The 24,516-nt window shown below is 28.0% G+C and overlaps 2 protein-coding genes across 2 annotated transcripts; both read left to right on the plus strand.

The window, feature by feature from the left end:
• The first annotated feature begins 6,988 nt into the window (after window positions 1–6,988).
• On the plus strand, window positions 6,989–13,539 carry LOC129605894 (putative nuclease HARBI1). The gene is made up of 3 exons (XM_055515891.1): window positions 6,989–6,999; window positions 12,891–13,332; window positions 13,387–13,539. Exons 1-3 carry the CDS (start codon window positions 6,989–6,991, stop codon window positions 13,537–13,539), a joined length of 606 nt encoding a protein of 201 aa, XP_055371866.1.
• Window positions 13,540–13,568: 29 nt separating this feature from the next.
• On the plus strand, window positions 13,569–13,935 carry LOC129605914 (putative nuclease HARBI1). Its single transcript, XM_055515935.1, has one exon. The coding sequence runs from the start codon at window positions 13,583–13,585 to the stop codon at window positions 13,922–13,924; it is 342 nt and encodes a 113-aa protein (XP_055371910.1). The 5' UTR covers window positions 13,569–13,582; the 3' UTR covers window positions 13,925–13,935.
• The last annotated feature ends 10,581 nt before the right edge of the window (window positions 13,936–24,516 follow it).

A 24,516-nucleotide genomic window follows, 5' to 3' on the forward strand; every position in this document is an offset into this window, starting at 1 on the left:
GATAATAATGATGTATGTGTCGATGGAATAACTCATGTTAATATTAAAGTTATGATAAATCAAAAAGGTCTTCCAACTGACTTGGTAAAACTACGAAATATCTATAGTAGTTAGGATAGGGGGATTCTGGATATATGAAAAATGATGTTTTTGTGGTTCCAATTGTGGTACCGTTTTTTGGTGGTACCGTTTTTTGGTGCTCGTAAAAAATTGTAATATGTGTGTGTTATAAGTGTGTGTATTAAAACGAAAGTTTTGAGATAAGAGATGTTGAAATTTTATTTATGTTTTTTCAATTCCTTCATTCTCTCATTAAATATGTATGTATATAGCTTTACTAAAAATTTGTATAATAATTTAAAAAAAGAAAAAAATTGCTGATAAGGTTGTTGAAGAAGTATGCTTAAAAATTTTAATACGTATGTTAGAAGTGTGGCTATCCCAAGCAGCATTTTTGTGGACTGGAACGTAAACTGTCACTAAGTTTGGAACGATAAAGTAATTGCGATATGTTATTGCTACTCAGCGGGTACTCAGCAGCTACGTGCCTGGTACCAAAATGGGGAACAAATATTGAGTGCCTTTCTGCTACAAAATAACGTGCCCGTACTCATAACATAAACGTTCCTGTTTAGTCTTTGTGTGGTTTTCGGCACTTTACACACACATGTAAATTTTTTCTGTAAAACTATAAGTATTGAAAGAGAAAGATATTTATTACACAAATTTATTTTAATTTTTTGAAAAAGCTACTCTTTTCTCTTATGATGTATAATTAAAAATATAAAGTGTCAGAAAAAGTTATGTCTACCTAATATTTTTTTTTGTAAAATAAATATTATAGGTTTTTAGAAATTAATTCTTCGGCTATTTTTCAATATTTTTGTACTGCGAACAAAATTTTATTGATAAATATGACCATAAAACTTCCAAAAAACAAGCGCCATCCGGAAATAATTATATTTAACAAAGAAATATTAAACATTTTTTTGATATAAAAGGTTGCCGTTCGCTCAGTATAAAAAAAAGTTTAATCTTATAATTGGTAGTATCAAAGTTTTTTATAAGCTAGAATTTTTACATAGTTTACTCGTATATTTATTAATAATATATGTACTGTTATTTATTTATAAATTTGCTTAAAAAATTTAGTTTTAAAAAATACAAATTTGTAGTTTTTTTATGAGTTTATTTTGTGTACAAATTTATACCTGCAAAGTATAAATTTCTTAAAAAAAATGTACACTCAAATAAATTTTTAAATTATATTTAAAATATTTAATTGTACATTTAAATATTGTAAATAAGTTTATAGAGCAAAGGAAATCATTTCAGTAATTTTTGAATAAATGAATATATATACATATGTATATTGAAATAATTAAATTACGTTTCAAAAATTTTTCAATAAAACGTTGTGTCTAATAATGAATTCATGTATGTATTCATAAACACTCCATTTCATTTTGATTTTGTTTTAATCAATTTTAGTTTACGCATAAGCTTTTTCGTATTACGTTAAGTTAGAACACAAACCAAAATTTAATTTTCTTATAATGATATACGTATTACAAAGTATAAACGCACACGGAAATTATTTTATTTATCTTATAAACCACAAATAATTTGATTCTAGCTACAAAAGTCCAGTGATTTTTGACGTTTGTAGCCTGTGTTCTTACCGTCCATTAGCTAAATTGATTTTCAGAAAAATATAAAGTTATACTTTTAGGTTTCAGCTTTTTCAATTACATTTTACACCTCAACATATAACCTTTATCATAATTTACCTTACATATATGTATGTATTTACGATTTCGTAAAATTTCTAATTCATATTAGCGTTTATAAGCTCGAGCTTAAAAAAGTCAGTTATTTAAGCCAACTTAAATTTGTTGGTGTTTATCCAAAGCTATAGATGTCAAAAAATTTAACTCAAGCTCAAGTAGCTGCAGATAAAACGTAATAATGATGCTAAAAAATGCTTTGAAAAATTGATATTTTTGTTTAATCTAATTATAATTATAATGAACGAATCTAAGTTTTTTTTAATTTAAATATTTTTGATTACTGTTTAAACATTCAATTATAATAAATTCATACAATATGCACATAAAATTTTGAAAAAAGTTTTTTGTCATTATTTTATTTCTGTAGCATAAATTTATAAAGTAATTTCATATGACTTCCTTATTAAAATGCTATTATGTTATTTATAAAATATTTCAGTTCTCTATAATAATTGCTAATAAAGTAAAATGGTAACCCTTGTGTATATTGAATTTTGTATATATAAAAAGTAAAATGTCTACTTCAACCTTTTGCAACTTTATGGTAACCAAAACCAGCTTTTGGTACCACAACGTGACAAAGTGGATAAAGAAAGTCCCTGCAACGTAACTTTGAGTCACAATGTGTGATATGTCACTAAAAAGTTTTTAGTACCACATAGACCCACTTCGCCACCTAAAGTTTAAAAAGGAAAACATACTTGGAGTGAGCGGGAGAACTCATATTGCCATATTGATAATTTTGATTGACACTTAAAAATTATTGTTTATGTTTTCATTTTGTAAAAGCTTAAAAGCGCATTAAATTCAATCTATATTATATTTTACAAGATTTTTCCAGTTCATGAACAGGTATACATACAATCTAATAAATAACAAAAACAAAAAAATGAAAATAGCAAAAGAGAATACTGGGTAGAAACATTACTCAATTGATTATACATACTGTAAAACAAAAACAAAAAATGAAAAGCGAAAAGCGAAAGAGAATAAAAAAAGAGTAGTAATATTTTTTTTGTTTTTTTGCTTTACTACCATAAACAAAAATAAAAAGCAAAAGGAAGCGAAATATTTTAAATGAGTTAAGTAAGAGTAAAATAATTTTTTGTTGTTGTATTTAACATGGAATGGAATTAAACAAAATAAAACTAAAAATTGTGAGAGATATAAGAACACGAATAACGTTACGTTACGTACTTATTTAGATAACGTTGTTCATAAGGAAATTTTTCGTTCTTAATTGTTAACTAATTCTTAATTTGAATTTTAATCATATCTATGTAATTAACAGTGACACATATTACATCTTAAAATTTATTAAATTAAAAATATTTCCATTACTTTTATTTATCATTAGTATTCAAACCAATATGATATTTATGCATATACAAGTATATACCTGCATATGTATGCCATAATATGTACAAATTTTTCTAAACTTAATTTAAAATTAATTGCCACAATCCTGTTTTTACAACAGATAATGCTGCTTATAAGCAAACCACAGGGGCCCCTAGTCTACTTTTATTTCTGTTGGTATAATGTCGGGAACATACAAAATAGTATCCACCAAGGAAAATGGTGATACTTATTTCACGGCAATTCCAAGCAAATGGGAAAGAAATGGAATTTTATATTGGCCAACGAATATTTCAGCACTTAAAAGAGAAAACCTGAGAAGTAAAGCTTTATCAGATTTTGATTCAAACTGGGATACTTATGAATGCGTAGTAAAATTTTGTAACATTTCATCATTCTCAGAAGCACTTAAAATTGAAGACAATCTTGCAAATTGTACGGATACGGAAAGTGAACAAGTGTAAGGACATATTGTTTTATTTTTTTTTTTGAAATCTCACTAAAGCTAAATTTCATTTTTAGATTATCCTCAAATTTCAAGGAAAAAAGGCATATAAAAAAAGTTTCTTTAAAAAATTGCTCTCTGACTGCACCAGATCGAAACAAAATGATCGAAGAAGTTTTGGAAAATGATCTTTCAACAATAAACTCTTTGATTCAATAAAAGTAACTACTAATAATATTATAGTTACAAGTCAAAATAATACGGGTGCACTTGAAGAAAATATACCGACTTTACAGGATTTAAGTGACATCATTTTGCAAAATTAAAAAGACAATTCGACTCTAAGCTTGTTCAGAACAAAAATTTTACTTTGTAATCCATAAATTCACAAAGAAATGTTAAGTTAACTTTTCAAAATTCTACACATGATGTGTATACGATCTTGGTATTTAAATATTCAGGTAACAAATAAAATAAAGCAATAATCAATAATTTTCTTTTCATATAAAAAAAGAAACCCTCTTTTTATAGAATAAATTATTCAATAAATTTTAATTTTTTTATTTTTAAACAGTAATAATTTCAAATTTTTTATTTAACAATTATATGATTTTTCTAATTTGATTATTCATGATTTTTATAAAATTTTATATTTTTTACAAATTACATTTATTTAAATTTTACAATATAAAAGATTGAATATAATATTTAATTGACGGTTTACTGATGAATGTTTATTTTCTTGCTAAACAAAAAAAATTGCTGATCAATTAGACATGGAAGAGTTAGTTAAAGATTTTGTCGAATTGAAAGCAAGGAAGATCCACTTTTAATTATGATTTGTATGAGTTGTGTATTATTTTTGGTATAAATTGAATTTTGTTATTTTTATTTTGGTTTTTCTATAATTTTTCTAATAACATAAATATATATATATATATATATATATTAGTTTTTAGTTTTTTTCTATTTTTCTTCAATTTAAATATACATAATTCCCTTTTTTTTTTTTGGGCGGCAAATTCACATCTCGCCTACACATATAAAAGCTCTAGAACCGGCACTGCATATTAGATATAATTGATAAATTTGCGTTTTTTTTCTTTTAAGTGTTCTTTGCGTATAGGCTTACAAATAGTATAAAAGGGATAGAAAATAAAAAATATTATTTAAAATTGTAAGAAGAATAGAGGAAAATGGACGCATTCATAAAATCATTTAATAATCGTTTCTGTCCTACTCAGATTATAAAATTAGAGCAGATGACGGTTAATAAGCAATACAATATTGTGTGGTCGAAGAAAGAGTTCAAACAATATGGAGAACGAGTGGTGTTGGGGCTGACGGGTCAGCGGGAGGTATTTTTACCTCCTAGATATTCATATCTGAGAGATGGAGATGTGGACGAACTCAACACAGGGTTCTATAGTATAATCAATTTGGGGAGAAACTCTAACAAGAGTTTCTGCCTCAAATTATTACATTTTATAGAGACAGAAGCGGCCTCCGACGAAGATTGGGATGAAGAGTTAGAGGTGGAAGCCGCAGATTATAGAAGAATTAATATATAAATAAAAAAAATTAAACCAAATAGATTGTATTTTTATTTTTATAGAACATTATTGTTTCAGAGTTTTTTGTGTTTTTATAGAGTCTTATTGCTTCAGAGTTTTTATAGGACCTTACTGTTTCAGAGTTTTTTTGCGTTTTTATAAGACTTTATTGTTTCAGGGTTTTTTCAAGTTATGGTTTTATGTTTTGAACTAACATTAAAATTATTGACTACAGTTGTATTATATGAATACACTATAGTATACACATGATCGGTTAGTTAAATATTAGCCATTGAGTGGAGAAGTCAATAAAATTTAACTTAACATCTGCTAGTGTCAAACAACAAAATCAACTCATTCCATATCAAGTCTTGTTGTATATTTGAAATATCTTCATTTTGTTTCAAATATTATTTTATGACTGAATCACATTGTATAGCACATTTTATACATTATATAGAAATTAAATACATTATAGTTGATATTCAAGGCTTTAGAGACAATGATAACAAATTTATCTTAAAAGAAATTGCTATACTTTCATCAAATGATGAATTTCACCATTTCATAATAAGACCTCCATATAGTTATCACTTTTTGATATCAAAAACCAAATATACAAATAACTGGCTCACAAGAAATTATCATGGTTTTGAATGGAGTGACGGTGAAAGGTCTTTTAATAATGTCATCAATTTTTTAAAAAAAATTCGTAAACAATAAAAAATGTAAACAAATATGTATATGAGCGAAAAAAAACAATGGATTTCTAATATCTTAAAATGTTACAATATACTAGATTTAGATGAACAAGATTCAACAAGTTTGAAAGTACTACGAAAGAATCAACAACATAAAATCAAATTTTCAAAAAGATGTTTGTTTAATCATATTGGAAGTTGTGCGCTTGAAAATACTTTTTTATTAAAAATGCTGATACAGCAAAATAGTTCTGTAAAAACTTTCGATATTGAAAATTTAAATTAATTAGTATATACGCTTTAAAGAATTCACATTGAATAAAAGAAATGGATAAACCGAAAGATGGATCCAAACCTATTTCAATATGGGGTAATATCAGAAGAGAAGTAAATAATACAATTTTCAAAATGCGATTAGAACACATTAAGAAGAACGATAATAAGAAGGAAAAATCATCATCAAAATAATGAAATTTGTAATAAATTTGTAACAAAAATTTTGTAATAAAATATAATAAATGCTAAATTAATTTGTTATTTTTCAATTGCTAAATAGTGTAGTAATACTGTATTTCTAGGTCACCCTTCATATGTTAATTATTTATGAGTAGGTACTTTTGCTTCAGAATTTTCAGCCATTTGATTTTTTAAATTTTAGCTCAAAACTTAATAATCTGGGATAAAGTTTTTCTGATAAATTTGTTAGTTAATTTCGCTGATAATTTCAAAATTTCGATAACATTTTTATGTCCGTCTATAAATATAAATTTTTCAAGATATGCAATCCAGAAAAATAATATTTCTCTTGAGACCTATTGTAGAAAAAAAAATTTCAAATATCCTGACTTTAAGAAAACCTTTGTTTTAGTTACCGACGCTTCGAATTATGCGATAGGGGCTGTGTTACAGCAAGAGGGCCATCCTATTTCTTACGCGAGTAGGACATTAAATGACCATGAAGTGAAATACTCCACTATTGAGAAAGAACTCCTTTCAACTCCTTGGCAACCAAATATTTTAGACCGTATTTGTATGAAGTGAAATTTACCATTCAAACGGGCCATCGTCCTTTAGTGTGGCTCAGCTCACTTAAACAGCCTAATTTACAACTTCAACGACGGAAAATTAAACTAAACGAATATGGCTTCGAGGTAAAATATCTCAAAGGAAAAGAAAATAGGGTCGCAGGCTTCGTAAGTCGTATTAACACCGAAACTTGCGAAATTAACCTTTTAGATAAAAATGATTCTGAGATAGCAACAATTCACAGTGGCATCGAAGATTTGGGTGGCCAATTTCCTACCACAGAAAGTATTATAAATAAATATATCAGTGAGATCCATTTAGTTAAAGAAAAAACACAAGACTTAATTATTAAATACAAAACTTTCCATCAAATTTATATATCAGAAAATGAATTAAATAACGATAAGCACCTCAATAATATTTTACGTAAATATGTGAGGAGAGGTACGACTGGGATTTATTCAGATATGATTTATTTTATATAACATACTGCAAAACAAATTAATCGAACTTTTTTCAAGTAACAAAAAACTTAAAGTTTTAAAATGCTCTAACAAAGCCATCGATCTCGAAAGCGAAAACGAAGCAATAAAAATAATCGAACAGACCCATATGAAAACTAACCATAGGGGTATAATAGAAAATTATGGCGAAATTAAAAATATCTATTTCTTCCCTAAACTTAAAGAGCTAATACAAAAATATATAAATAACTGTGATATTTGCAACATGGCTAAGTACGATAGAAAGCCAAACAAATATAAATTCGAAATTACAGACCTACGGAGCCAAACGACATTTTGCACGCAGATTTATTTTTCTCTTATAAGAAAGTTTTTCTCACCATAGTAGATAAATTTACAAAACATCTCTTGGCTCAGATATTAAACGATCGTAATACAATAACTATTATTCACGCGTTAAAGAATAGATTTGCAATATTCGGGAAACCAAGGAAAATGGATTTTGATAACGAATTTAACAGCCTAGACTTAAAAAATTTCATGAGGGAATCAAATATTGAAGTACACTTTACTTCTCCACGTTCCTATACTGGATAAATAATTATATCAAATAACTCACCAATTGAACGAGTTCATAGAACTCTGAACGAACATTTGCGTATATTAGACGCCCAAAAATCAAAATTAACTTCCCTCGAAAAAATTTTGTTCGCGACCGAGAAATACAACAGTAGCATTCAGTCGGTAACGCTGGTAAGACCAATTGACTTTTTAAAAAATAATGTCCCAAATTTATCTGTTATCAAAAAACGATTAGCAAATTGTAAATCAAAAATAGTTAATAAGGCAAATCAAAATCGAAAAGAATTTATACCTGAAGATTCTTCTGAAATTTTAATAGAAAATCCCGAAGCAGTTCGTTATACAAAAAAAAATATATTAAAAAAAATATAAAATTTTAATATATTACAAACACAAATATATTAAAATTAAAACTAAGCTCGAACAAAATAGATTAAAAGATCCTAGAAATAGAAACATTCATCCAATCCGAATTAAAAGAAATTTTAAATTTACAGGTAATAAAAATAATAAAAATAATTCTAACGTTAATACTAATAACAACCCCGGGCCGAGCAACAATAATAAATGTTAATAATTTAGAAACCGAAGCCGGATTCACCATAACACAACATGAAAACGTTGAAATTATCGAAAGCTATAACCAAATAATTCATATAATTAATTTAACTGAAATTCAAACATTAGTAAATATAATAGAAAGTCAAATAAATAATTTATCGTTCGTTAATAATAATTTAAATAAAAACTTTTATAATATACTAAAAAATAAAATAAATAAAACTAACCATTCATTTAAAACTATTTTACCTCTAAGATCTAAAAGAGCTTTAATTAATATTGGAGGATCCTTTCTTAAATGGATCTTCGGAACAATGGACCAAGAAGACAAAAATGAGCTAGAAAATCATTTAAGAGTTATGGAACAAAATAATAACAATGTAATTACAAATACTAATAACCAAATTAAAATTAATTCGATATTTCAGGAAAATATCAACTCACTTAAAGAGAATATAAAACAAAATCAAATAATAATAGAAAGAATTTCAAATTATATTTCAACCGACCACAGAAATATCGTTAATCAATTACAATACCTTCAAATTTTAACAAACATAAATCTTCTAAACAAAGAAATCGAAAAGATTCAGGAAAATATTATGTTTGCAAAATATCAAACTATAATAAGATCGCTATTAAGTCCTGAATCTAAGGACTTATCCTACAAATTCCTAAGTTTAGCAAAGATACAGCAAATCATTTCAAAATAATTCCAGTTCCTAATTCAAAATTCGAAAAAATTTCCATAGAAATAACTGACGTCATAGTCTTCCATAATAAAACCTACTATCTGAATGAGGAAAAATATGTAAATAAGCTAAAACCAGCATCGAATTGCTTACAAAATTTAATTAATAATTCACATGAAAATTGTTTTAAAATTCAAGAAAATAAATTAAAAATAACAGAAATTGAAGTTAGTATGGTTTTGGTCGGTAATGCAAATAATACAAAATTATAAATTAATAACTCAAAACTTTAATTACATTAATAACTCAAAATTTTCAAATAATTTTATTTGAAAATTTTACTGAAATTAACCCAAAAATTGTAATACCCAATTATGTATTCAGTATTAGAAAACTTAAATTTTACCATTAATCTAGAAACAATTCATGTAAAACAAATAGAAAATAATGAAAAAATTAAACAAATTTCCTTTGAAAAAAATAAAAACAATGTAATAATCTATTTCAATACAACATTTATTTTTATCTTTTCAATAATTACAATACATAATCATATTTTTATATCACAAGAAAGATCACATAGAATATTTTAAAAAAAATAAAGATAAGTATGTTTAGGAGAACAACAGTCTTAAGGAGGGGGAGGTCATATATTCGGTTATCCAACCTAATAAAATTGTAATCCAACCCGTCACTTTCACCTTAGCTTAAAATAAATAACTTAAATTTTTTTTTATTCTTTAAAGTCTTGCGAAACTTTTAAACAAAATTTTCAAATCAGCATTTTTACCTTTTTATAATTTTTCACGTGTAAAAATCATACGACGTAAAAATGCTCGATTAACAAATTTCAATGAGAAACCTTTACTATGTGATGTTTCTTTATAATTCTTTATAGTCAGTCTTGTTAGTTCCTTAAGAGTGAAATGAAGTAATAGTTAATATAAGTAAATAAACTCAGTTATTACCTTTTAGAGTAATAAGTTGTGATGTTAAACAAAGGTTTAAACTCTTTGAAATTTAAAACTAAAAGAGGAGCAAAGAAGATAAATAAATTTGAAATTAAAAGAACCTAAAAATAAAATATTAAAAGAATAAGAAAAACAAAATTTAAATGAATAAGAAAATTAAAAATTGAAAGAATAAATAAAAATTTCAAATTTAATAAATTATTGTGTTTTGATTTTTATTTTTTTTTCATTTTTTTTCGGTAGTTGAAAAACATATAAACACTAGGGGCCCCTGTGGTTTGCTTATAAGCAGCAAGTAATGGAAATATTTTTAATTTAATAAATTTTAAGATGTAATATGTGTCACTGTTAATTACATAGATATGATTAAAATTCAATTTAAGAATTAGTTAACATTTAAGAACGAAAAATTTCCTTATAAACAACGTTATCTGTTAAAATATTTCCATCATTTGTTTGTTATCCATTTTTTAAAAAGAAAAGAATCCGCAATTGGAAATAGTACCTTTCACGTTAAACTTTAAAACCAAAGTGAATGTGAATTAATAAAAAATCAATGCCTCTTTTCTTTATACAGACCTGGCTTGGCTACTTACTCAATTGAAATTTCGCAAGCACACGAAGAATAATTGCCTTAGTACGTAACGTAACGTTATTCGTGTTCATATATCTCTCACAATTTTTAGTTTTATTTTTTTTAATTCCATTCCATGTTAAATACAACAACAAAAAATTATTTTACTCTTACTTAACTCATTTAAAATATTTCGCTTCCTTTTGCTTTTTATTTTTGTTTATGGTAGTAAAGCAAAAAAACAAAAAAAATATTACTACTCTTTTTTTATTCTCTTTCGCTTTTCGCTTTTCATTTTTTGTTTTTGTTTTACAGTATGTATAATCAATTGAGTAATGTATCTACCCAGTATTCTCTTTTGCTATTTTCATTTTTTTGTTTTTGTTATTTATTAGATTATATGTATACCTGTTCATGAACTGGAAAAATCTTGTAAAATATAATATAGATAAAACTTGCATACCGTTACTAACACCAACAAAAGCGACACTACTAGTACGATACATTAACTACCAAAATGGATTTTCCATAATAAATATGGATAAAACAGACATAGCAACAGAGTCTACTATAATTTTACATATTATTGACCCGACCGAAATATTAAAAATAATAAGATACATGACAGGACGTATCTAAATGGTTATTCGGTACAATGAACGACGAAGACAGAATTACATTAGAAAAATATTTAAGAACTCTAGACTTAAATAATAGGGAACTGATATCAAGTTCGAATGAACAAATTATTATAAACGATAATTTTAATAGAACTCTTATCCAATTAAGGGATATCATTTTAAAAGACAGAGACTTGATTAATCAAAAAATAAACATAATAAGTAAACAAAGTTAAACAAAGTTAATATATACTTTTTGACCAATTTTTACATATACAATTAATAAAAGAAAAGGTGAATCGCATTCAAGATAATTTGGCATCGGCAAAACATGGTATATTGCACCCAAATATTCTGACAAACGAAAAAACAGAAAAATACGAAATAGCCTTCTATAAATTAAAATACATAAAATTAGGAGTTACTCATTTTAAAGAAAATTTAATCATATTCGCAGTTAAAATCCCAAAAGTATCAATAATAGACATTACAAATATAAAGAAACAGAAACAATTAATGAACTAGAAATTTCCAAACATTGTATCTATAAAAACAATTGTAAACTAATAAAAAATAATTCAATAGAAATACAATCGTTAGAAGAACAAACCATAATAATAAAAAATGCCAAAAATATAACTCTAAAACTAACTCTAATAATATAACTCTAATAATATTTTAATACATTTTAATAACTGTACTTTATATATTCTTAAACAAGTATTTTCAAATATATTAGAAAAAACAAAAAAAAAAGATTTTATTACCCTAGCAATATAATAAATAGCTTTACAGATAAAACAACCTTTGAAGATTTCTTTTTAAAATATAAAAATAATTTAGAAGAAATAACAGAAAAACAGGCTAAATCCTATGACAAAACAGAGTCAATAACAATAAATGTAATCTTGATAATATTAAGTAAATTCATAACAATATTTTTAACATTCATAGTAATAAGAATTTGCATAAAGAAAAAATGTACAAATTTCAAAAATTCAGAAGATACTTCTGATAACTTAAATAATACAATAAAATTAAAAGTACTCCCGCCTTCATTTAATAAACTCCTCTATTATGAACATCGGTATCGGCCGATATATTATCGGCAGTTCTTATCGGTTTTAGGTTTCTTCTGTATTATGAACCGATACCGATAAAAATATTTCAACCGATTAAAAGAAGCCTTTTCATACAAATTTTTTTTTGTAAATTGGAGAAAAAGTTTTTTTTTCTAATGACATTTGTTTTCTTTCAAAAGTTATTGTCAAAAAATTTTTAAAATTATTTTGAATTTGGTTTTGATGTGCTAAAAAGTTGTTGTAAGCAAATTATTTTCTGTTAAATTTGTAAAATAAAAATATACATATATCGGGAAAATGTCGCGTGAATTATATTTTGAAAGTGAAGAAACGATAGTAAGTGAAGAAACGCAAGCTATTCAAAGACGACATATAAGAGATTCAACTAATCCATTGGATTTAGACAACAAAATGTATGTTTATGTACCTATTTTATTTTATTATTTATATAATATGTACACATTTTTTAGGTTTATCCAGAATTTCAGATTATCGAAGGAAGCTTTTCGAGATTTATTGAATGAAATAGAAGACCAACTTAAAATAACAAAAACTGAACGCGCTGTACCTAATATCATAAAGCTGGCATGTGCTTTAAAATTTTGTGCACAAGGAAGCTATCAACTGAGCTTAGGCAACGATTTTAATTTAGGTTCAGCTCAACCTACTGTATCAGTTTGTTTAAAAGAGGTGTTCAACGCAGTTGAAAAGCGTTCATGTCCGAAGTGGATTAAATTTGAGTACAGTAAAGAGGAAGAACGACGTGCCAAAATTTATTTTTACGAAAAAACGGGCTTCCCAAATATTGTGGGTTGCATAGATGGAAGTTACATAAAAATAATAAGTCCAAAAGAAGAAGTAAAACATTTATACTACAACAGAAAAGGATTTTGTAGTTTAAATGCATTGATAGTAAGTTACTTTAATAATCACCTAAATTAAATTAATAATAAAAAATAATTTTAGGTATGTGACCACGTAATGAACATACGTTATGTGAATGCCAAATACAAAGGAAGTTATCACGATTCGCATATTTGGAACGTGTCAGCTTTAAAAGCTAAAATTGAGAGTGATTATCGTAGTGGACGAAATGATTTTAAATTTCTGAGTGAGTGATTAATATGTGTATACATATTCTGCAAAAATAAAAAAATAACAAATGAAATGTTTGATTGTAGGAGATTCAGAATATCCCTTGGCACCATATATGCTAACACCTTTCAGAAATACTGAGGAGGCGTCTTTGGAAGCTCGTTTCAACAAAAAGCATGCACAAGGGCGGAATATCATAGAGAGAACGATTGGTTTACTAAAAAGTAGATTTCGTTGCCTGCTAGGTGCAAGGGAGCTACATTATACGCCTCAGAAGGCAACGCAAATAGTCAATGTTTGTGTTGCACTCCACAACATTTGTTTGAAATATAACATTGCATTAGATGATGAAATGGACCATACAGTAATTGGTTATGAAGGAAGTAACGAAATTCCGGAAGAAGAATAAAATAGACTGAATGAAGGAAGACGAATGAGGGACAATATATTACGGTTACTGTAAAAAATTGGTGATCAATAAAAAATATTTTTTAAATAGTAGTTCCATAATTCATTAAATTTATTTCAATAAAGAAAATCAACGGAAATAAAAATATTTTTTGAAAAGTAATTCATCATTCAATATTCTTTATCTAAGAAAACAAAATAAGCAAAAATAATTTACACACGCATAGCACTACGGTTTTCTTTTTCTAATTCTAAAATTTGAGTTTTTAGTTGCAGTTTCAGTTTCCTATCTTTATCTTTACTTTCTTGATGCTTCTTAAACAACACAAATTTTTCTTTCTTAAGTTGTAATTTTTTTTCTTTTAGTTCTAGTAACTTTTTCGAATAACTCTCAATTTTTTCTATGCTTCTCCTTAATTTTTTCATTTCATCTAGTTGTTTTTCGAAAAAATTTGTTTGTGCATCAACTTCAGTTTGTAATAATTTGGTTTTTGTTAATTCTATATTTTCTTTTTTTTGTTTTTGTGGTGTTTTTCTGCTTTTTGATTTTTCTGTAGAATGGTCCAGATTACCTTCGATCATCAGATCAGTATCGTCCAGCGATTTTTCTTGAGCTTCTACTACAGGCCCTGACACATTTTCCATATCAAAATAAAATTCTTCTAAACCGAAAGCTGAACCGCTATAGTTTTCTGAAGGATCCAATTTTATTATTTTTAGAACAGCTTCTTCGACGTCAGTAAAATTATGCAATTTATTTGGTCCTCCTCCGGTTGCCAAAATTTCAGACTTATTTGCAACGACCTTTTTGCGAATTTTGTATTTTAGGTCACTCCAAACCTGCAGGTATAATTTATTTTTACTTAAAAATCATAGTTTTGAAAAAAAAAATGGTTTACTCGCTGCCATTTATCAAAATCACGATTTGGTCCTAAGCTGTTAAGTTCTAATGCTATAGCTTGCCACTTCGCCACACTTATAGCTTTAGAACAAACATTCCTTGCCAGATTTAAGTCCTCTTCCATTTTTTCTACTAACCGCGCAATTTGTTTTTTGTTGCTTACGATTTTACTCCTAAATAAAATATATGAATAACATTTTGAAAGAAAATAATTTAGAAAAAATGCTTACATTTTAAAAAAGTAATCAATTACACCAGTTTCCTTGATAAAATGAAGATTTTACAAAAAAAAAAATCTGTCGTCTAAAAATTTGTACCAGCTTTTAAATCGGGGAAAACCCGACAATTTATCGTTTTCATAATACCAGCTAATACGTTTTCTATACAGGGAAAAAAAGCTTTCCCGACTCCGATAAAATTTACCGATAAACAATGTTGGTAATACAAACACAAAATTTTGCCGATAAATTATCGTTTATCGGCCGATACCGATATACATAATAGAGGGGAAAGTTAAATATTAAACAAAAATTCAGGAGAATTTTAATTATAGGGAGGGAGAAGTTATATAAAATAATAACAAAGAGAACAAAGAAAAATGTAAAATCTACCTCTCTAACATAAAACAAGAATCGACATGTTTGCATAAAAGATAACTGTGAAAGAAACATGTCTATTCTCTGTTATTTACAATTAGATAAAGATTAATATTTTGTACAGTCTTTGTCTAATTACATTTTAATGATTAAGAATAAATATTTGTAAAAAGATAAATAAAAATAAAGATTAGTATAAAGAAAGAAAAGTATAAAAATGTGAGTTTAGAATAAGCATTAGCTTAGTTCAGTTATAATATGCAAAAGACGCGGAATCGCTGTTCAATAAATGTCAATAGTGTTAAGGTTGAATCAATAAGGTTGGAATATTGTAATAATAATTTTAAATTAATAATAAAGAAAAAAAATAATAAATAATTTTTTTTATATTAAATTGGGAACTATACATAAAAGTCGCTCATCAATTAATTCAAATATAAAATACAAATTGTCAAGCTTAGCAAAAATTCATTATAAATAATTTAGAATTTATATTGCAAAATTAGTTTTAAGTAAAACCTATGTGAGATTAAATTGTGAAATAAAATTATTTTTTTACACTTATGTAAAACGTTTACGTTAATTTCAATAACAATACGAACAATAATAACAACAATAATTACAGTAATAATAATAGTGATATTGCATGCAATATGGTTGTGAATGGTAGTAGCATTGGAAATTTCAATGTTTCAAATTCTGATCTAATAACTAATACTATAAGTACGTCACCTAATAATAATTTGGAAAAGCATTCCAATTGGATACAAGGTGAAACACTTAATCCATGCATTCAAACTAAACCAAGTGTTACTACAAATGATAATAAAAAATTCAGCTATATCAGTCCATTATTCACACCAATTGCAAAATTAATCCAAAAAGCGCTTGAGCAAGATGATAGCATGTACATATGTGCTTTAGCGTCTGAGAGATCATAGAATATATAATAATGTAAGACTTTATTTAGCATAACTATTTGATCAAAATGATGTATGTGTCGATGGTATAACTCAAATGAATATTAAATTTTTAATCAACCAAGAAGGTTTACCAACAGACTTAGCAAAGCTACATCATAAGCAAGTACAGAGAGCATCTGCAAAGGACAAGACTGGCTTTACATAATTATATGAAATCTCTAGGTAAATGATAATTCAACAAAATAACTTAGATTTAGATTTTGATAATAGTTATAGTAGTAATTGTGACTTAAATTGTAGTAGTGTTTTTGAATTTTCCTCTAACACTAATTTGTTTTTTTATAATACATCAAAACATAAGAAGCCTAAGACAAAACTTTGATTTGTTGCTAGTACATTTAGAAACATTTATTAAGAAGCCGGACTTTATTTTTGTCTCTGAAATTTGGGTTTTTGAGAACGAATTAGTGAAGTACAATATTCAAAATTATACATTTTTTGCTAATACTAACTATACTAACGATACATTTTTTGCTAATACTAATAAATGACTAATAATAGTCATTTAGATGAAAACATGAAGCAAAATTTAACTAAATTAATTGAAAAATATGGAAATCTGTTTGGTCCCCTAGACAACAAGGATACAGTTAATACAACGGTTCGAGCTGAAATTAAAACAACTACCGAAGACCCAGTATACACCAAATCGTACCCACACCCGGAAAATATGCGATCCGAAGTTGAAAATCAAATAAAAAAGCTTTTAGAAGATTGCATCATCAGACCATCGAAGAGCCCCTACAATTCACCGGTGTGGATTGTGGAAAAGAAAATGGACGCATCAGGAGTAAAAAAGTACCGTATGGTGATTGATTTTAAGAAATTAAAGGAAATAACAACGTCAGATACATATCCAATACCGGATATCTCAAACACAATAGCCAGTCTCGGAGGTTCTAAATATTCCACTATCATAGACTTGACGTCCGGATTTCACCAAATTAGAATAAAAGCAGCCGACATCCCCAAAACGGCGTTTTCAACAATGAACGGAAAATATGAATTCAACAGGCTCCCGTTTGGACTCAAAAACGCACCGGCCATCTTTCAAAGGATGATTGACGATGTTCTAGGGTGATATAAGGAATATATAGGCAAAATTTGCTATGTATACATTGATGACATCATCATATTTGGAGGAAAAACCACGGAGCAACACACTTTATCAAAGCTGATTTTCTTCTAATTAAGACAACAAACAATAAAAATCGAAATCTATTAAAATTAATTGTAATAATTGCGATAAATTTTACATAGGACAAACGAAGAGACCCGTTACAACAAGACTTAAGGAACATTTAAGTGAAATAAAACGTGCAAGGAGAGTAGGATTTAACCGGATTTTCGATTCTATGGTTGCAAAACACATTTATGAAACGGATCACACAATCACGGAAGATAACTTAAAGGTATTAAAAGAGATAAAAGGAAAACACAGGAGAGAAGTTCATGAAAGCATGCAGATATACAAATCAAACAAGGACTGCCCACTAAACACGGACGAAGGTAACGCGGCTACTTGGCTCTTTAAATTAATTATTTGACCAGTTTTAAGGTTTAAAACAGGTATAAATTTAGTTTGTAAATAATTACAAAAAAAAAAAATAAATAAATAATCAAATTCTAGATTAAGTCAGGTAGATTATATTAAGTCAGGTATAATATTCCTAATTTTAATAGATTTCGATTTTTATTGTTTGTTGTCTTAATTAGAAGAAAATCAGCTTTGATAAAGTGCGTATGTAGCGCACGAAATATATTAGCGAAAAATAAAAGTATTTTATTCCGAATAAAAGGAAGTTTTCTTTTCACACCAATAATAAAAAATTATATTTCGGAAAAATTATCAACCATTGAGAAAAATAAAAAATTTTTTTGAATACGGAGCAACACCTGGAGAATGTTGAAAAAATATTTGCAAAACTGAAGGAAGCGAAGTTAAAAGTTAATCTGGATAAAACAGAATTCCTAAAGGAAGAAACGGAGTTTTTAGGTTATGTTATCACCAGCAATGGCATTAAGCCAGATCCGAAGAAAATCGTCGCAATTAAAAACATCAAAGCACCTGAAAATCTGAAAGATCTTAAAGGATTCTTAGGCCTTGCTTCATATTACAGACGATTTATAAAAGATTTTGCGAAGGTGGCAAAACCATTAACAAACCTTACAAGAGGTGAAAAAAGCCAGATAAAACCGAATCAGTCAAAAAAAGTTAAAATTTCCCCGAACAAAGAACAACTTCAACATTTAAAAATTTGAAGGATTTATTATCCTCATCAGAAATGCTAGCATATCCAGATTTCGAAAAGCCTTTCGTACTGACAACGGACGCATCTAATCAAGCTATAGGAGCCGTCCTATCGCAAGGCGAAATAGGAAAAGATCGTCCAATTGCTTACGTATCCAGATCATTGAATAAAACGGAAGAAAACTATGCTACCAATGAAAAGGAGATGCTGGCAATAATATGCGCACTGGACAACCTCAGAAATTATTTGTACGGTGCGAAAAAAGTTAAAATTCTTACAGATCACCAGCCGCTGACCTTTAGCCTAAGCAACAGAAACAATAATGCCAAATTAAAAAGGTGGAAGGCGAGAATTGAAGAATTTAACTATGAGCTCATTTATAAGCCAGGATGCACAAATAAAGTAGCAGATTCCCTGTCAAGATTGCAACAGGAAGCCAACGTCCTAACAACATCATTAACAGACACGGCCCATAGTGCACAAGAGGACGGTATGGATTTAATACCACAGTGTGAAGCACCCTTGAATGTATTTAGAAATCAGATTATTATTAAAGAAGGGAAAGAATTCATCGCTACAGAAGAACCGTTTCAGTCATACAGACGACACTTCATATCCTTGCCGGAAGTAAATAAAGAATCGTTAACCAGAATTTTAAAATTAAGACTAAATCCAGCAGCCACTAACGGCATTAAAATTCCGGAACAAAATATTCAAATGCTTAACGAAATATACCAAGATTCGCATTACACAAAGATTGGTAGAGGATATACTAGAAGAAGAAAATAAATTCAGAATTATCCAAGAAGAACATCGTAGGGCACATCGCAACTGCAGTGAGAACAAAGATCAAATTCTCGAGAAATACTACTTCCCGCAAATGGCAGCACTAATAAGGAAATACACCAAAACCTGCGAAATCTGCAACACCAATAAATATGACAGGCACCCTCATAAACCAGAACTGCAAAAAACACCGATTCCAACATATCCCACGGAAATATTGCATATGGACATCACTGAAGTCACAAACGAAAAATTCATCACATGTGTGGACAAATTCTCTAAATTTGCAAAATTTTTTCATATAGAGAACAAATCAGTCCTAGTGGTAAGAGATAAAATAATCGAAATCCTTCATTACTTTACATCACCCAAAACATTTGTTATGGATAACGAGAAAAGTTTTATTAGTCCTATAATTACGGATTATTTGAAAACACTTGACTTCGAAATCTATTTAACGCCATCGCAAAGAAGTGAAGTAAATGGGACTGCGGAACGAGTTCATTCAAGAATTATGGAAATCGTTAGATGCCTGAAGAACGAATATGAGGACCTTGAAATGAAAGAACTAATATACATAGCTGTAGATCGTTACAACAATACGGTGCACTCAGTAACTTAGAAAAAACCAAGTGACATTTTTTTGGCAGAATACAGCGTATTAACTATCAAAATTTGACGGACTTCAAGGAAAAAGTTAGCGAAGATCTTGTGGAGCGTATAAAAAGAAATCAAAAAAGCAAAGTTACTAGAGAAAATCTTAAAAGACTCAAACCTAAAGAACATGAAACAGGAGATACAATTTACACGTCAGTCAAGCAAATTCAGGGCAAGAATAAACCGAAATTTAAAAAAGAAATAGTTGCAAAGAATAATAGGGTCACTGTAACAACAGCTTCAGGATGCCGAATTCTTAAGGCGCATATAAAAAACATACCAAATAATTAATCCTTTTATTTTTATTCCTTAGTTTAGAAATCTGTACGCTGGCATTGGCACTCAATATATACGAATACAACACTCCCATGGTATCAATCAAAAAAGGAAGTGGCCGCATCATCAATGGCACGTTCAAAATTGTACATGTAATTAACTTGGCAACCTATGTGGACATATTGGAAAAAACAACACTGGACATCCGAAAGTTAGACCCAGGCAATCCCATTAAAGACCACCTAATTTATAACAGCAACCAAACTAAAAGGCTAATAGCAGAACTTATAGAAGCTGCACCAAGAGTTAAACGGTCAATAAACTGGATAGGGTCATGGAAGTGGATCGCAGGAAACCCAGATGCAGAAGATTGGGACAAAATATTGACAAGCCAAAATAACATCATTGAAAACAACAACCAACAATATAAAGTAAACGAAGTATTAATGAAGACAAATCATCAAATCCTGAAAGAATATAACAAAATAAGAGAATATAGCGAAAAATTAGATGGCACACAAGTAACCTACAACGGAGTAAATCTAATAAAGGAAGAAGTGAAAGAAATTGTACGGGCAGTACAATTTGCTAAAAATGGGATAATCAACACAAATTTGTTAGACACAGCAGAAATTACACAGTTGATAGCAGAGCTAGAAACCCTTCCATACTTCAATATAATAGAAGCAATGGAATATGCACAGCCAGCGATAATGGTGAAGAATTCAACACTGTGCAAAATGTGAGTACGAACTCAATACCAAAGAAGTCATCGAACAACTGAGCGAAAACGTTATCTTTTTGACTAATTTCAATGGAAGTATCATATGTAACAATTCAACAAGGAAGTTTTCTACCAGGATATCATAATGAATCTCTACAAATTAAGGACAAACTGTTCAGTAACAAAGAAGTCAAAATGTCACAAATCTTACCACCAATTTTGCGATCGAACATTACTGAGAAGGGAATCAAACTCAACTTGAGATACTTGCACGATCTACATCTCACAAATGTCATGAAGCTTCAAAAACTTTTCACGAATTCACAAGGCTTTATTGTCACCAACATCATCGGTTGGCCGATTATCATCATTATACTTTTGGTCATCCTACTCAAGAATCATCGCAATCTTCGCAGGAAATGGGTCTTGCCTCCAATAAATTACACAAGCGAAACAGGCCAAACTGGATTACAACCTATCACCTTGAATTTCCAATCCACGAGACGCGGATCTTTAAAGGGGGAGGAGTTAACATAACAGCTAACAGCCAACATAACAGCTAATATGCTAAGTCAGCACTTTTACACTTATGGGAATAAAGCTTCAACTAAATTCTCACAAAGCTTTAGATGCGCATCTGCTTTATGGTTTTTAAAGTAATTTTCCCACATTATGAAATGTTAATTATGCTTATTTTGTAAAATCAATTATTTTAAATATCAAATATAAAATTGTTAACCTAAACTAAAAATTATTATAAAATAATTTGGAATTAATATTGTAAAACTAGTCTTAAGTGAAACCTATGTCGGTTTAAGTTGAAAAATAAAATTATTTTTTTAATCTTATATAAATCGATTTCGTTAATTTGTATAGATGTTACAAAGAAAATATTTTAAGCCAAAATCGTACTAATTTTCTCTATCTATGTACAGAACTATTTTTCTCAACGAATTTAATTTATCTTTTCATTTTCCAAAAGAAGACCGATGTGATTTGTGTGAGGAAATTAAAACTTTGGAAAACAATAATATAGTACTATCTGAGAAAATTAAACTAAAATATGATACTCATGTCACAGAAAAAGAGTCTGCACGTAAAAAAAGAGATCTAGATCGATAAAGCAATTTGGCTGTGCTAAGTTTCGATCTGCAAAATGTAATTACCTGCCCGAAAGCAGAAATAAGCTCATTTTTTTATACTACAAAATTAAACGTTTATAATTTAACAGCCCATTTGTCAACTACTAGTAGAGCTTATTGTGCTGTATGGAACGAAACGCAAATGGGTCGTAGTGGAAACGACATTGCTAGTGCTTTAATAAAAATATTAAATGCAGTTTACAATGACAACCCAGATATTACGGAATTAATTTTGTGGAGCGATTCGTGTGTTCCACAAAATAGGAACTCGATAATGTCATTTGCGTTAATCGACTTTTTAAAAAATAATAATTTAATTTCTACTGTAAAAATGAAATATTCTACACCTGGACATTCATATATACAGGAAATCGACTCGTTCATAGCGTAATTGAACGTAAATTACGAAAAAAAAAAGAATTTTTTTCACCCTTAAGTTTGTTACGTTTATTATTAAAAATAAAATATAATAAGGAACCATTTCAGGTGTTGCAAATGCATGAAAATGACTTTAAAAATTATCAGTATTGTGCTGGTACATTAAATTTTAAAGAAATTACGTTTACCAAAGTAGTGGAGTTGAACTTTAGTCAGAATTTAACAACAATAAGTTATTCAACAAGTCATTCCACTAATGAATGAAAACTGGGAATTTGAAAAACACAAGATCACTCAAAAGAAAATGTAAGCTAAGTTGTGGTGAAATATTTTTTGAACTCGCAACACCAAGGAATATGGTACTTAAAACTGAATTAAACGCATCAAAAGTAAAATCATTCAGCTCAATGTTAAAATTTATGCCGCTTGGTGATAAGGAATATTTTGAAAATATTTTAAAACGAAGTGAAAACACAAGTACATAAAACTTAAAAAACAGAATTTTTTACTTTTTCAATTACATACTATTGTTTTCTAAAATTTAAAAAAAAAAAGGATCTCAGACCGTATAATTTTTAAATATTATTATTATTAAATATAAACGAAAAAGAATTTAATTTTATGTTTGTATGATGAAGACGAAGATGTTTTTGTTTTTCCGTATATAAAATTTATAAATTTGTTAAATAAATAATAATTTGGATAAACATTGATTTTTATTTAAAATGTTAGTATAATTTTCTCGTATACTAACTGCGTATAAGCAATTAATATAAAAAAGTTCTATGTTCCACATAGAACCTTTTATGTAAAAAGATAACGACTTTTTTCACTTTCATGATTCTATGTTAAAATTAAATTTTAAATAATAAGAAAAAAAGAAATTCCCAGAGCGTAAAACATGTTTATTTGGCCTTAAATTACCAAAAAGATTAAATTGATAACATAAATTTTTTATTACGTTGACACATTAAAAAAATCTGAGATAGCAAATCTTTAAAGCTCAATTACTCAAAACGATAGTTGGTCACTATAGAACCTTATAATTCTAAGCAAGCGTTTCCTTTCTTTCTTTTTTTTTCAGCAATCATTCTTTTATTACTATTGTTATATCAAACTCCAGTTTTATTAAAGTCATCTATTGAAATTACGGAATTGGTATCCGGTAATGGATACATCTTGTTCTTGTTTCAAGAACAAAAACTAAAAATTATCTACAACTACAGCAAAATTTTGCATATAATAGATTTATCAAAGTATGAAGAAAGTATAGCTAAAATAGAACTGAACATAAACGAATTACATAGTAAAACTCTGTAGAGATTTGGTAAATTTGGTTGGAAATGGTCTTCGATTTCTTACTGGAGTCATGGATAATGACGAACGTGAAGAAATAGAAGAAGATTTTAGAGTCATAGACAGTAACAATATAAATGCTATAGAAAACTTAAACGCTCAAATATCAATCAACAAAGAAATTTCAGATCAAGTCGAAACATGTTAATTTAGTTAAAAAAACATTAGTGAAACCATCAATAATTTTAGTAATCGCATAGCAGAAATTGAAACAAAACTTGAACTTTTTATAATAAAAAATGAAATTAGTGAAAATATAAAGATTTTATTGGAACAAATTGGAAACATTAAAGAAATCATATTTTTAAGTAGGTTGAAATTTTACCAAAAGATGTTCTTACATACAAAGAAATCAGTAACACAAGAAGTTTTTCAACGGACACTGTAGATGAAAACAACGAACCTCAGGACTCTTCATCGACGGATACGGCTCATAGTGCCGAAGAAGATAGCTCAGATCTAATATCTCACAGCGAAGGGCCTATAAGTTCATTCAGAAATCAAATAATAATTAGCGTAGGAAATGGAACCACAATGGAATC

Source organism: Condylostylus longicornis, unplaced genomic scaffold (assembly GCF_029603195.1).
Source record: "Condylostylus longicornis isolate FDR11 unplaced genomic scaffold, ASM2960319v2 ptg000016l, whole genome shotgun sequence".
NCBI lineage: Eukaryota > Metazoa > Arthropoda > Insecta > Diptera > Dolichopodidae > Condylostylus > Condylostylus longicornis.

Excerpts from the sequence above, each read along its gene's own strand:
- LOC129605914 (XM_055515935.1), top strand. The coding sequence starts at position 13,583 with ATGAAATGTTTGATTGTAGGAGATTCAGAATATCCCTTGGCACCATAT.
- LOC129605894 (XM_055515891.1), top strand. Across the intron at positions 13,333-13,386 it reads GTAGTTTAAATGCATTGATA|GTATGTGACCACGTAATGAA; the intron begins GTAAGTTACTTT and ends AAATAATTTTAG.